Consider the following 13,204-nt stretch of genomic DNA (forward strand, 5'->3'; position numbering starts at 1 on the left):
TCAAGATTCTCTCAGCAATGACAGAAAATTGTCTACCTGTCCCAGTCTGAAAAGCCCAAAAGGGAGAGTTGACCTTCATCCCCAGAGAAACTACAAACTAGGCTGAAAGACACACAGGCCTGTTGGCACTGATCAGAATGGCCAATACCAAGGACAGATGCAGAAGACAATCCTTCATCCTTAAGACTGACTGAAATGAGTTTGAAAGTCTTAACCAGTTGTCCAAGTTTTGGAGAACTCAGAATCCTAGCAGATGACTCCCTCCTGCTAACGGAGCCAAAAGACGGGAGAATACCTCTGGCGCTGTGCTCAGACCAAAACACAGAGCTTTGAATTGGAAGACCTTCCCTTTGAAGACAAAGTGTAGATACTTCCTCGACTGAGGATGGATCAAGATGAGCAAGCAAGCATCCTGCATATCAACAAAAAACATCCACTGGACAACCGCTGGATGGCTATCAAAAAAGGATCAAATGAATTAACTTGTCATGACTGGAAATGTGCATTACTGGTCTTTAGCCCACCCCACCTTACCTTGGAAACACAAGAAGGGCAATGGCAACTAGTCTAAAATTGGCTTGGCTTGAATGCCTACTTGAATAACAACTGTCTGATCTCCTTCAAAACTCAAAAACTGTGTGTGAAGAGTGGACAGGGAAAGATATTGGGGATGTCAACAGGGGTGGAACAGAAACCAAAGGTACAAAGTATCCCTCCCTGAGAACGATCACTACCCAAGCTTCCTATCTGAAGCTTTGCTAGGCACTCCACAGACTCTGCAGGCAGCCTCCTGCTTGCCCTTGAGTTTCACACATCAGTTGCAATTCTTTCACTTAGAATGTCAGCCTTGATCACCTCAAAAAAAGCTTACTGGAAGTGGAAGAACTCGAGGACAGTTTGGGTTCATATTCTGTGCAAAACTTTAATGCAGAAAAGGTTGCAAGAAAACTACAACTTTAGGGATTGATTGATTAACTAAAGTACAAAGAGTGTGCTTAGAATTTGGAACTTCCCTGATCTGGGACATGTTTGGTGATGGCCACCAGAAAGGAACCATGACCATTATCCTAACTAACAATAGAAGTAAACTCATCTTCCTCAAGTTTACCTATTGTTTCTCCTCAACCATATAGGGAACATTAGAAGACAGATCAAAAAGAGTGAGAGAGGAATAACATAGGAAGAAGAATAGAGTGGAATGATAGGACCCAACTGATTGTCTATGTAAACTATCAGCCTATCACATCTTCGGATACTTCACAAAATTATTCATTTCTCATCAGACCACTCCTTACATTCTATACAGAAAGAAGGAAAAAAATGTCATCCATTACCCCTACCGATAAGACCTATGTGATCATCATGCCAAACCAAGTACATTCTGTTTACAAAAACTTGTTCGTACACCTAATGCTTCTATCTCTGCTTGTTGTAGATGAACATGCTGCAAACCAGAAAAAGCACAATACCATACAGGAGAAAAATGGTCAATTCACACCCGTATGCACAAGGTCAGCAAGAAGAATTCTGGCAAGAATGTAAACACTCTAACACCACCTGGTGGGAAACAGATGATTGTAAACATTTCATCTGGGTCAAGCAAGAATCACTTGGTTTATTTTGAAAGCTGACTGCGCCAAATGGCGTAAAGATACAAACTCATTTTAACAGGAGGTAAGATTCATCCCATATATAATTCATAATCTCCAGACATTTTACCTTCAGCTTCTTGAGATGTGAGACCCAGGAAAACTTGCAGAATGAGAGTCACACCCAAAAACCAAGATTCTTCTAAATGAGGAATGCACTGACCTCTTTTGTGTATGTCTGGGTCTGGGTGCATTCATTCATAGAATGAATACACCCAGTGAAGTTACCAATAACTTTTTCTTGTTGAAAGTATAAAGCCATTGAAGTCTGAACATCTGGTAATCTGATCAGCTGAAGCCTAATGTTTTCTTTCAACTGTAGCCATTTTTCCTGCTGCAATTAAAATAGGAAAGTCATCTACATAAAGTGTGTGTTTGTGAAGAATGTCCAGGGAGATCACCAACAAAATTACATTTACTTCCTTTCAAAATGAAGCCAAGAGAACTTTTGTGCTAAAAATGCCTAAATGAATTAAGGCAGTTTCCCTCTTTGACCTGAGTTACAAAGTTTTAAGGATTCTATACCTCCAAGTAGTGTCATATGATTTTTTGGGGTCAGAGTATACTGTTACATGATAATGCTTAAAGGAAAATGCCTTTCAAACAGATTGCTCAAGATGTATTAGAATGTCAGTGTAAGGGACCACATGGCGGTCCCATGGGCACGTGCATGTGAGTCAGCCATCAGACAAAACAAGACAACAGAGCATCCTGCACGCTCTCTCTCTCCCTCCTGTGTGTCAGTGGTGATCGCTTGAAGGAACGCAACTTCTACCATGCAATATTCCTGTCTATTTCTCTCTAACCATTGTTGTCTCGATTCATGTACAATCACCACTACTTGCATTGCCATGCAAGCATTCCCATCATCTGCTCATAATGTTCCACCAAATCTTCTGTATCAAACTGTATGTATGTTTCTGTTTGTGAAGACGCCAAATGGCTCGCCATTTCAAATATATTATGCTACTGCATTGTATTCATTAATCTGTCTCGAATCTCATGCAAATGTCCCTGTGTGGAATTTCCTGGCCTTTCCATTGACATATGTTTTATCATTGTATGTTTATATTGTCTCTCACAATCGCCAACTGTTTGTCTGTCGACAAGCACAGGTGTCCGAAACACAATCTCTGTTTTGTCTTGTCTGTGTGTAGAAACTACATTGCGGCTTCCACCAACCAATAACAACCATGAAGATTCTGTACATGTATTCAGTAAAGAACCAGTAATAAACTAGCCAACACCCAGCCAGTATGTCACTTAATACCTTCCTTACACTGGTGACCCCGGAGTGACCCAAAGGAGCCAATGGTAGATGTCTGACCCACGATGGCGACCCACGCACCAACGAACCCTTCACCGCCTCCTCGACTCAGCCTCCCATTGTTCCCGAGCCTTCAGTAGATGTCCGACCCTCCGAGATGACCCACCCCACCACCGGAGCCCTGGACGAGCTGACCAACGAAGGACCAGCCGACTCCATCCTTCAGACTGCTGCCATCCCCCTCGAGCTGGCTACCGAAGGATCAGCCGACGTCATCCTTCAACCCGCTGCTGTCCTCCTCAAGTTCCTGCTGGCCGCCATCATCCTGACTGGCGTTGCCCTTCAGCCTGCTGCCAGCCCAAAGCCCAAGCCCTTCACGCCCATTCAAATTGTCAGCAAGACGATTTCTGCTATCGGGGCCTTGCTTTTGGGGGAGAGTATTGTAAGGGACCTTATGGCGGTCCTATGGACACACGTGCGTGTGAGTCAGCCATCAGAAAAAACAAGACAACAAAGCATCCCGCGCTCTCTCTCTACCTCCCCTGCGTCAGCGGCGATCACTCGAAGGAACGCAACTTCTACCATACAATATTCCCGTATTTTTCTCTCTAACCACTGTTGTCTCAATTCATGTACAATCACCACTACTTGCACTGCCATGCAAGCATTCCAATCATGTACTCATAATGCTCCGTCTAATCTTCTGTATCAAACTGTATGATTGTTTCTGTTTGTGAAGACGCCAAACGTCTTGCCATTTCACATATATTATGCTACTGCATTGTATCCATTAATATGTCTTGAATCTCATGCAAATGTCCATAAGTGGAATTTCCTGGCTTTTCCATTGACATACGTCTTATCATTGTACGTTTATATTGTCTCTCACAATCACCATCTGTTTGTCTGTCGACAAGCACAGGTGTCCGAAACACAGTCTCTGTTTTGTCTTGTCTGTGTGTAGAAACTGCACTGCGTCTCGTGCCAGCCAATAACAACCATGAAGATTCTGTGCATGTATTCAGTAAGAAACCAGTAATAAACTAGACAACACCCAGCCAGTATGTCACTCAATACCTTGTATGTCACTCAATACCTTCCTTACATCAGTTGTAGATTAAATTTTCATAAAACCACACAACAAAGTTGATAAAAATACATTTTTTTCTAGTACTTATATCAGCCTTGTATTGACCATTGTTTCCATGACTGCACATAGGTAAGATGTCAATGCAATTGGGCAATAACTTCCTGCTGAAAGCTTGTCCTTCCCAGGTTTTAAAAAAGCTAAAATCATGACTAGTTACCATAATGTTGAGTAACTGTAATCACAACATTTCCTCTTAATAACATATAAAATAAAAAGCTGCGCTCTTGAAAACATTTTATCATTACAAAAAACTTCACTGGAGCCCGGGGCTGTATCATCATACGCTGACAGAGCAGAGTTAAAGTCTCTTTCTGTATCTCTATCTGATGTAAAGTCAAGTGGTTTTGTTCTTACGTATGTCAACAGTGGAATTCCTGAAAGTCTCCTCATTTTTGGGAGACACTTTTAAAATTTTTCACCATGGTATTATTCACATCCAAAGCACTAATGTAGTTTTGGAGTAAACTTGGTTGGAATTTTATTAACTCACCTCCAAACACAAGGGGGGGTTCTTTTATTACTGAAGAAATAAAGGATGACTAGGACTAACTTCTAGTCCCCTTAATTGATTGTCAAGAAATTTGCTTTGCAATTCTTGTAGATTATAACATTTTTTTCAACACAATTTCTGTTGTAACTTGTTAATGCAATCCTTGTAGTTTGATGCAAAACCAAAAATTCTAGTGGCCTCCAAGGATCTGGGCACTGACAAGAATAAGCCTGCGGTTTTTGGAATGGAGTTTATTCCAGTAGTCTGAAGAGTTTCAGTGAACCAATGATTCTTTATTTCCTTCTATTTCACTCAGTTCCTTAAATCTACCTAGTACCACAAAGGTGATCAGTGTCTAGGAGAGCTATTGTTGACTTCAGTAAGTACTGACACATGGTCACTTGTATTTCTGTTATCGAATGTTCTCCAGTCAATGCCAATAAAACAGCTAGAGCTTGCTAAATATTAGTCAATACATGACAAAGTGCCCCTATGATTAAATTGTTGAACAGGATGGTGGATCTCAAAGCTAATTTCTAATGTATTTAAATTATTTTATCTTTTATCTCCCTTATGTGGAGATGAAACATCATATCTGTTGGATGTGTGTGTCCTAGGGTTTCTTGTCGGTGATGGAGAGAATGACAGGGGTCTCCCTCTTAGTGATTAATGGATGGAGAACAATTACGACTATGCAACTACTTTTTGACCAGTGCATGGACTAGCTTTCCAGTAGAAGGCTCTTACTCTAGATCAGGTGGAGATACTGACTGAGATGACAATCTATGGTCATACACCTAAGGTGAAGATTCAGAAACGGAGGCAGTGCAGCATTCAGTTCTGTACCATAAGGCAAGGTGTTGGCCTCAACAGGTTTCTACGAGCTTGTAAATTTTTCTTAATATCTAGGTGGTGGTGTATTTCTTTCAAGATGTTCAGTGCCCTTAGATTTTACATGAATTAGCATAACTTACAGTCTTCTTCAGGGGTCTTCTAGCATATCCTACGCTATAAAGAGCTGCTTCTCTGATCTGGTATGGAGGGCACTTTATACTGTTTAGCTTGTGGTCTAGGTTTCAAGTTGTGCATTTACTGACAACTGTGTATATTCCATTATCTGGAGCATAACAACTGTCACAGAGCTTTTAATTTCTGCAAAGCTGAGAAGGATGTCAAAACTGAAGCAGTCATGCCAGTGCAGAAGTGTCTATTGGAAGAGGCAGACTGATATTCTCTTATTTTCAATTATTACAAAGGAAGGAATTGATCCTTTAAATGTGTGGGTGATCATTGTAAGTCCTGTAAGCAATTAACACATTATAATTGTGAAATGACATTAAGCTCATTTGGAGGTACCACCTACCAAGTGCCTTGCATACCACACTGGAAAAAGCAGTTCCTTTGCAGCATCCACTCAGTCTAAGAGCTGTACTTTTATTTATTCCCTTTGGTTTCTTTTGTAGCTGTGCAACATCCTTCCCATTCTCCACCTGTTAGTACCACAATACTTATACAGTACAGTAGTTACTGAGTTTCCTACCATGAAATAAAATTTAAAACCAATCATTATTACAAGCAAACAAACACCAATTACATAAAATTTCTCATTTTAATAAGAATACACTGGGTGTCAAATAACCTTCATAGCCAATTTTTACTATTATTATAGTAAATACATTGTATAGTGAACTACAGACTACTTTATTTCATTTCTTAAGAATCATATCCATGTATGCTTCAGAGCAAAGATCATTTTCACTTATTCCTAACTTCTGCTGAAGATCACGAGCAATCTTTTCCCCTTCTTCTAAAGTCTGGTCATCATTAAGAACAACCTGTAAATACACAAACATGATAGTAGTATGGATGCAGAAACACTGTCATCATTAAGAGCAACAAATACACAAACATGTAAATGGATGCAGAAACAAACAACCTGTAAATACACAAACATGATAGTAGTATGGATGCAGAAACACTGTCATCATTAAGAGCAACCTGTAAATACACAAACATGATAGTAGTATGGATGCCAAAAAACTGTAACAATTGTTGAGGAGGCACAACATACCAGATCTGATTACATCTCCTTAAACAAGAACATTATGCATCTTTTCTAGAAGTTAAAAGTAAATATAAAGAATTTTTTGGTCTTGGTAATCAGTACACATTTATACCTGAGAAACATGAGACAAGTATAGTTATGAAACAAAAAGTGAGGCAGACTTAGGTAAAATCTTACCCCAGGGACATTTCTAACCTCACAGCACAATTTCCAGCAAACAACAAGTATTAATTCTTTTTACATTGATTTTGTTATTTTGTTTATTCCTATTTTTACCTTTTAAGGATCAAGTTTTTGGCCCCATTGTTGGTGAAATTTTTTTCATAATAGTAACCTCTTGATTGTCTGGATAAACAGAGCCAAGGGCCCATCAGATAAGGGCGAGTAAAAATAATCTAGGAGCGTTCAAAGGTAACTCCCACCATCCTCAACTACTCTTGTCAATACACCGCAAAACTGTAAACTGGGGACTGCCTGTATATATATATATATATACAGTATATATATATATATATATATATATATATATATATATATATATATATATATATAATCTATATATCTTCTTCTTCCAGCTTGTTCCCATTTTTATATGGGGTCGCCATGATACCTTCTTTTTGAAGGATATATATCAATAAGCACAACGTCCTTTAATATCCAATTCACTATACATCGATATAATATATATACATATATATACGAAGAGAATTTTTATTGATAATAATCCAATATATATACATTATCATTCATATCCACCATCCATATTGACTGATATTATAACGTATATAGCTATATGAATATAATATATATATATATATATATATACATATATATATATACATATATATATATATACATATATATACATATATATATATATATATATATATATATATATATATATATATATATATATATATATATATATATATATATATATATATATATATATATATATATATATATATATATATATATATATATATACATATATATATATATATATATATATATATATATATATATATATATATATATATATATATATATATATATATATATATATATATATATATATATATATATATATATATATATATATATATATATATATATATATATATATATATATATATATATATATATATATATATATATATATATATATATATATATATATATATATATATATATATATATATATATATATATATATATATATATATATATATATATATATATATATATATATATATATATATATATATATATATATATATATATATATATATATATATATATATATATATATATATATATATATATATATATATATATATATATATATATATATATATATATATATATATATATATATATATATATATATATATATATATATTTTTATAAATATTACCACACCTTCATCCACATATCCACAATCTCTTGTATAAGACATAGCCACACCTTCATCCACATATCCACAATCTCTTGTATATGACATAGTCACACCTTCATCCACATATCCACAATCTCTTGTATATGACATAGCCACACCTTCATCCACATATCCACACCCTCTTGTAAATGACATAGCCACACCTTCATCCACATATCCACAATCTCTTGTATATGACATAGTCACACTTCATCACATATTCACAATGTGCTTGTGCTATGACATAGTCACACTCTTATCCACATATCCACAATCTCTTGTATATGACATAGTCACACCTTCATCCACATATCCACAATCTCTTGTATATGACATAGTCACACCTTCATCCACATATCCACAATCTCTTGTAAATGACATAGCCACACTTCATCCACATATCACACCCTTTTGTAAATGACCACACCTTCATCCATATCCACAATCTTTGTATATGACATAGCCACACCTTCATCCATATCCACAATCTTTTGTATATGACATAGCCACCTTCATCCATATCCACAATTCTGTATATGACATATAATCATACCTTTCATCCACATATCCACAATCTCTTGTATATGACATAGCCACACCTTCATCCACATATCTAATACCCTCTTGTAATGATATAGCTACACTCTTTCATCCATATATCCACAATGTCTTGTATATGACATAGCAAGACCCCTCGGCGGTGTTGGTGCTTATACAACGCTCGCCCTAAGGTAAATGCTTGTTCAAAACTTCGCCCATTCTTTTATATTTTTCAGGCTTCTTTACTTTTGTTTCTCCCTTCATCTCCACTTACTGTATATGTGTTTACTTAAGTTCAGATTAAGCCTCATTATTATATTGTTAGCTTCAACCCTGTTATTCCAGTAAATACCTAGGATTTAGGTGTTAAAATCTCAGGTTAAATCTCGATGCTTTGTATGCCTCAAGGTCCGAATGTTTGGGGAGAACCGCTATGCTTAAAATCAAATTCATCTCAAATATTTTTGTTATGTTAAATACCCTTAACTGGCGACCTTACTAATTAACGACTGTCTTTGAGGTGTTAACTTTGGCTTCCAAGCGGCAGGTTACGTAATCTTGGTTTGGCAGGGCCGAAAACTGTAAATTGAATAATACATGATCAACCAAGACCACACGCACATTACACCTTATGTGAGAATCTAAAGTACATTTTAGAGAAAAAGAATCTGATAGTGCGAAAATTAAATTACATTAATTCCAAAAAAAAATAAAAGTCAGATATCGAACTCCATTTCATTCTTCCAAACAAGGAACGAGGCATAATAATAAGCAGTAAAGAGAATGGTTATAATAAGTGTAGTGAGAATTAGCTGTAGGTAAGAAGTGTACACTGAGAGCAGAGCGCCATAATTTATAACGCCTAAGACAACAAGGACATTACCGCATCTGATCGTGAATCAAGTCGCTCAAGTAACGAATTCAAAGGCCTAACGCGGAGCCCAAGCCATGTACACAAAGTAATATACTAACGCGCTGCAATTCGATCGTTATTGTTTGCATATAGCGGAATCATTCAAAACCGTGTCAGTGAAGTAGCAAAACTAACTGAAATAGTAATTTTACAATAAAGGTACCGTTTCAACACCAAATTTACGCAGGCAGGCTAGCATTTTCTTTTCATTCTTTTGTTTAATGTCCGGGTGAGAATATGATAACAAAAGACAAAAGTTGTTTGCACTTAGTTTTTCCATCCTAACGAAACGCCATGCATGAGTGGTATATTTAGCAAAATCTGATAACGAATGTTGTAAGAGTTTTAATCTCATTTGAAAGAAAAATACCCGCCATCTTGGATTCTCCGGGCCGTGTTCATACAAGTTGTTTTGAAATTGTTCGAACTGCTTCTGTGAGAGAACGGCCATTTTGGTGTTCCTTCAGAGTGTTGTTTTTGAAATTTAGGCCTAACGTGACTTTGGCCAGCCATCTCAAAGACCTTGCTATTGTGACCAGACTGCCCGAGCCACTCTTGGGGTCATTTTTTTTTCTTTCTGTGAGCTAACTCCACCTCCTAATATCTTAGCTAGAAAACCAAAAGATACTTAGGCAGGAAAGATAGGTCTTAGTTAGGAGTAATAATGTCTTATACTAATACCTACTATAAAAATCATATAAAAAGAAGAATTTAAAATTTTACGATAAACTTTTGTGACGTCGCTCCCAGGAAAATTAAGATAATAAAGTAATCCCTAAGGAAGCCAAGACGACGATCTATATCATTTTCTTATTAAGATCCATGCCATTGTGCATGTATAAAATCTTGTTTACATGTTCTCACAGCAAGAAATTAGCTGATTGAAAATCTCTCTCTCTCTCTCTCTCTCAAGCCATTCAAGTAAGCATTCCTAACCTGGGCGTACGTGACCAGAACGGGCCACACTAGGCTAATTAATTCGAATACACAATAAATAAAAGAAATGACCTCTGTCCCAATAACAGATGAGGACAAGTTAAGAGTACTTACGATACAAAGTGATAAACTGTCGGGTCACGAGTGAGGCATGCCATCCAGACCGGCTAAACAGTAGTTTTCACCTCTGAAAAAGAAGGCCAGCACTGGGGCCGGTACTGGGACCAGCCACTCACGAGGATCTTTAAAGAAAAAAAAAAAAAAACAAATTCACTTTATTCCACAGTGCCAATAATTTGCAGCACTGTCATCACTTGAATAGCTTACTTCTCTCTCTCTCTCTCTCTCTCTCTCTCTCTCTCTCTCTCTCTCTTTTTACCTTCCCTTTCTCTCTCATTCGATTGTTGCACTCTGCAGGGGTGTAGAGTGCCTTTCTCCCATATAGCCTGTTGACTCAGCAGAGAACCCTAGACACATTGGCACCATAAGTGCCACTAAAGAAAACAAAAGGAACACAGAAGAGAAGGTTCTTCGAACCCAACCCGCACCAGTGCCTAGATACTGAGTGCCACCAGCGTGACCTGTACACGCACACCCAAACTACAGTGCCACCTTGAAAGGGTGCCACGCCATTGAAGAGACACTTCTCGCTGCCCGTGCACGCTCACACCCGGTTAGACGCCTCCTTCCCACCAGAACCATGGCAGCAGAGCATTATAAAACTTTCCGCTGGGGACGGCGGCAGGTCTCACCGGCTCGGAACTTACCACCTGGGCTAAGGGAGCAAGTGGATCTAATTTGGCTAAGCGGGAGAAGCTGGAAGAAAGACTCCGAGCAGAGGAAGTATGAAGCCGAGCAAAGGCACAGGAAGAGGAGAAGAAAGAAGGAGACAGCATGAGTTAGCCTGCAAGGAAACCGAGTTAGCCCTAAAGGAGAAGGAGTCGGTGCTGAGAGAGCGTAAATGGAGAACGCAGAAGCTATACTAGCCATCAAGCCTCCAGTCCTACACCTGCTGCATCAAACGCCCAATTTCGAGATTGAGGCTTTAGTTCAGTGAGATAGTTGTAGCATACTGAGGAGACGAGGTTTTTTCGAGCACCATAGTACCACGGAGAGGAGAGCCTTGACACGGCTACATGCTGGAGGAAATAAGGTAGCGCCATTACTGGAAAGAGCCAGAGAGGCAGATGGCAGAAGCCTCAGAGAGTCACATAAAGGCCTGACGAGAGGCCCAGAAACAGCTGAGAAACGAGTTAAACAGACGTTACAACCCAGTTCGTACCTGTTCGACTCTTCTGTTCGCATGACGCTTGCGATCTTTTCATCGATCATGCTGAAGATCGTGCCAGGGTCTCTGCAGCAGGAGATCTCAATCGATAAACAGTTCTCCACGCAGCGGGCTTGTCGCGACAAGGATCTCGCAAACCAATCGTCGCATAGCACCTTCGCCAGAAAGCGAACACCCTCCGGCTCACCTTTCGGCACCACCATCAAGAATGGACCGCTCAGCAAGACCCCGTAATAACCACGTAGCAGCAAACACGCCGAAAGCTGAGCGCCACCGGCACTGGCAGCCCACCAACGTTAACCGCCCGACCACTCACCGCCAGCCCTCCTCCGTCACACGTAGTTGTCGAAAGCTCATTAAAGTGTTCGCAGATCTGGGCGTTGCCGCGTCGTTGATTCCTCCTGCCGTTCACATCGCAGTCATCAATAGCTTGTCACCTATCAGCACTCATTTTTCGTTGCGGGAACATCGACTTTACATCTCGGCAGAAACCCAGTTCACTAGTGGTCTCTTCTCGAAGCACTGGTTTTGCCAGTGAATTCTTCCGTCGTTGAGTAGGAATGGCGGCAGAGCGAGCCAGCTCGATCACCAGCTCGAGCGCCGGAAACATGGCCGACTAAGAAACTGCGGGGAAATGAAGTGATAGAGGCCACACATTGTCGTTTCCACGGGTCCAACCCAGGTAACGTCGCTTGGGCATGCCATTCTGTCGCCTGGCGCAGGCACCGCCCGAGTAGTCTTAGTTGTCGGGATGCCAGAAGTCGTTATCAACGCCACTTCAGCCACGCGCTTCCGACGAGGCCCTGCAGCTGTAATCCCTAAAATGAAATAACCTTCATTTTTCACACCAAAGTGGTCCATGAGGCGTTACTCACCTGATATTTGCCTTCTTCAACGCGAAGGGCTGGTCGCTTCCTCGCGGCATAGCATTCAGGAAATATAGTAGTCGCAGTGACAACAGCGTAGTAGACACCAGCCATTGGGAGGGCCAGCCACCAGCAACGCTTCAGCGACTTCCCCAACAAAAATCACAGCAGCCGACATCTTCTTCGCCAGCAGAGTCTTCGCTTCCAGCCAGACAGTCGCCCCGCTGGTAAGGTACTCACTTTCACAGGTATACTGATTCGACTGGCAGTAATACTTTGCAGTTAATTAGCAAAAGACGCCGCCGGGTTCAGACGCAGCCACCAATGGAAAAGGCCCTATGTCGGGTCTAAAATCATGAGGCTTAATCCGGGAGATTTAGACTCATGTAGTTGATCATCGCGATCGGAGAGCCTCCAGCACCCGAAACTTCTTCTTTGCAAGATTCTTCTTGTAAATTTGACTCAGGATGAACCCTGAGGATCGAAATGGTACCCTCCCTTGGAAGACCAGGAACCGGCATCCTCGACGCAGAAGTCGCAGATCGCTTTCGCCCGGTTGTCGAGCATGCTGAGTAGGGAGTCCTCCCGCAGCTTTGCAGTTA

At 39.6% G+C, this 13,204-nt stretch overlaps 1 protein-coding gene across 3 annotated transcripts in view; it reads right to left on the reverse strand.

Moving 5' to 3' along the window:
• Positions 1-6,146: 6,146 nt before the first annotated feature.
• The window catches only part of LOC136841697 (adenylate cyclase CyaB), a 166,234-nt gene continuing 159,176 nt past the window's right edge, over positions 6,147-13,204 (reverse strand). For all 3 annotated transcript variants that reach the window (XM_067108916.1, XM_067108917.1, XM_067108915.1), the window contains one exon: positions 6,147-6,391. In XM_067108916.1, the coding sequence (XP_066965017.1) occupies positions 6,263-6,391 (129 nt within the window). In that variant the 3' untranslated portion in view covers positions 6,147-6,262. The remainder of the gene's footprint in view (positions 6,392-13,204) is intronic.

Source organism: Macrobrachium rosenbergii, chromosome 9 (genome assembly GCF_040412425.1).
Source record: "Macrobrachium rosenbergii isolate ZJJX-2024 chromosome 9, ASM4041242v1, whole genome shotgun sequence".
NCBI classification, from domain to species: domain Eukaryota; kingdom Metazoa; phylum Arthropoda; class Malacostraca; order Decapoda; family Palaemonidae; genus Macrobrachium; species Macrobrachium rosenbergii.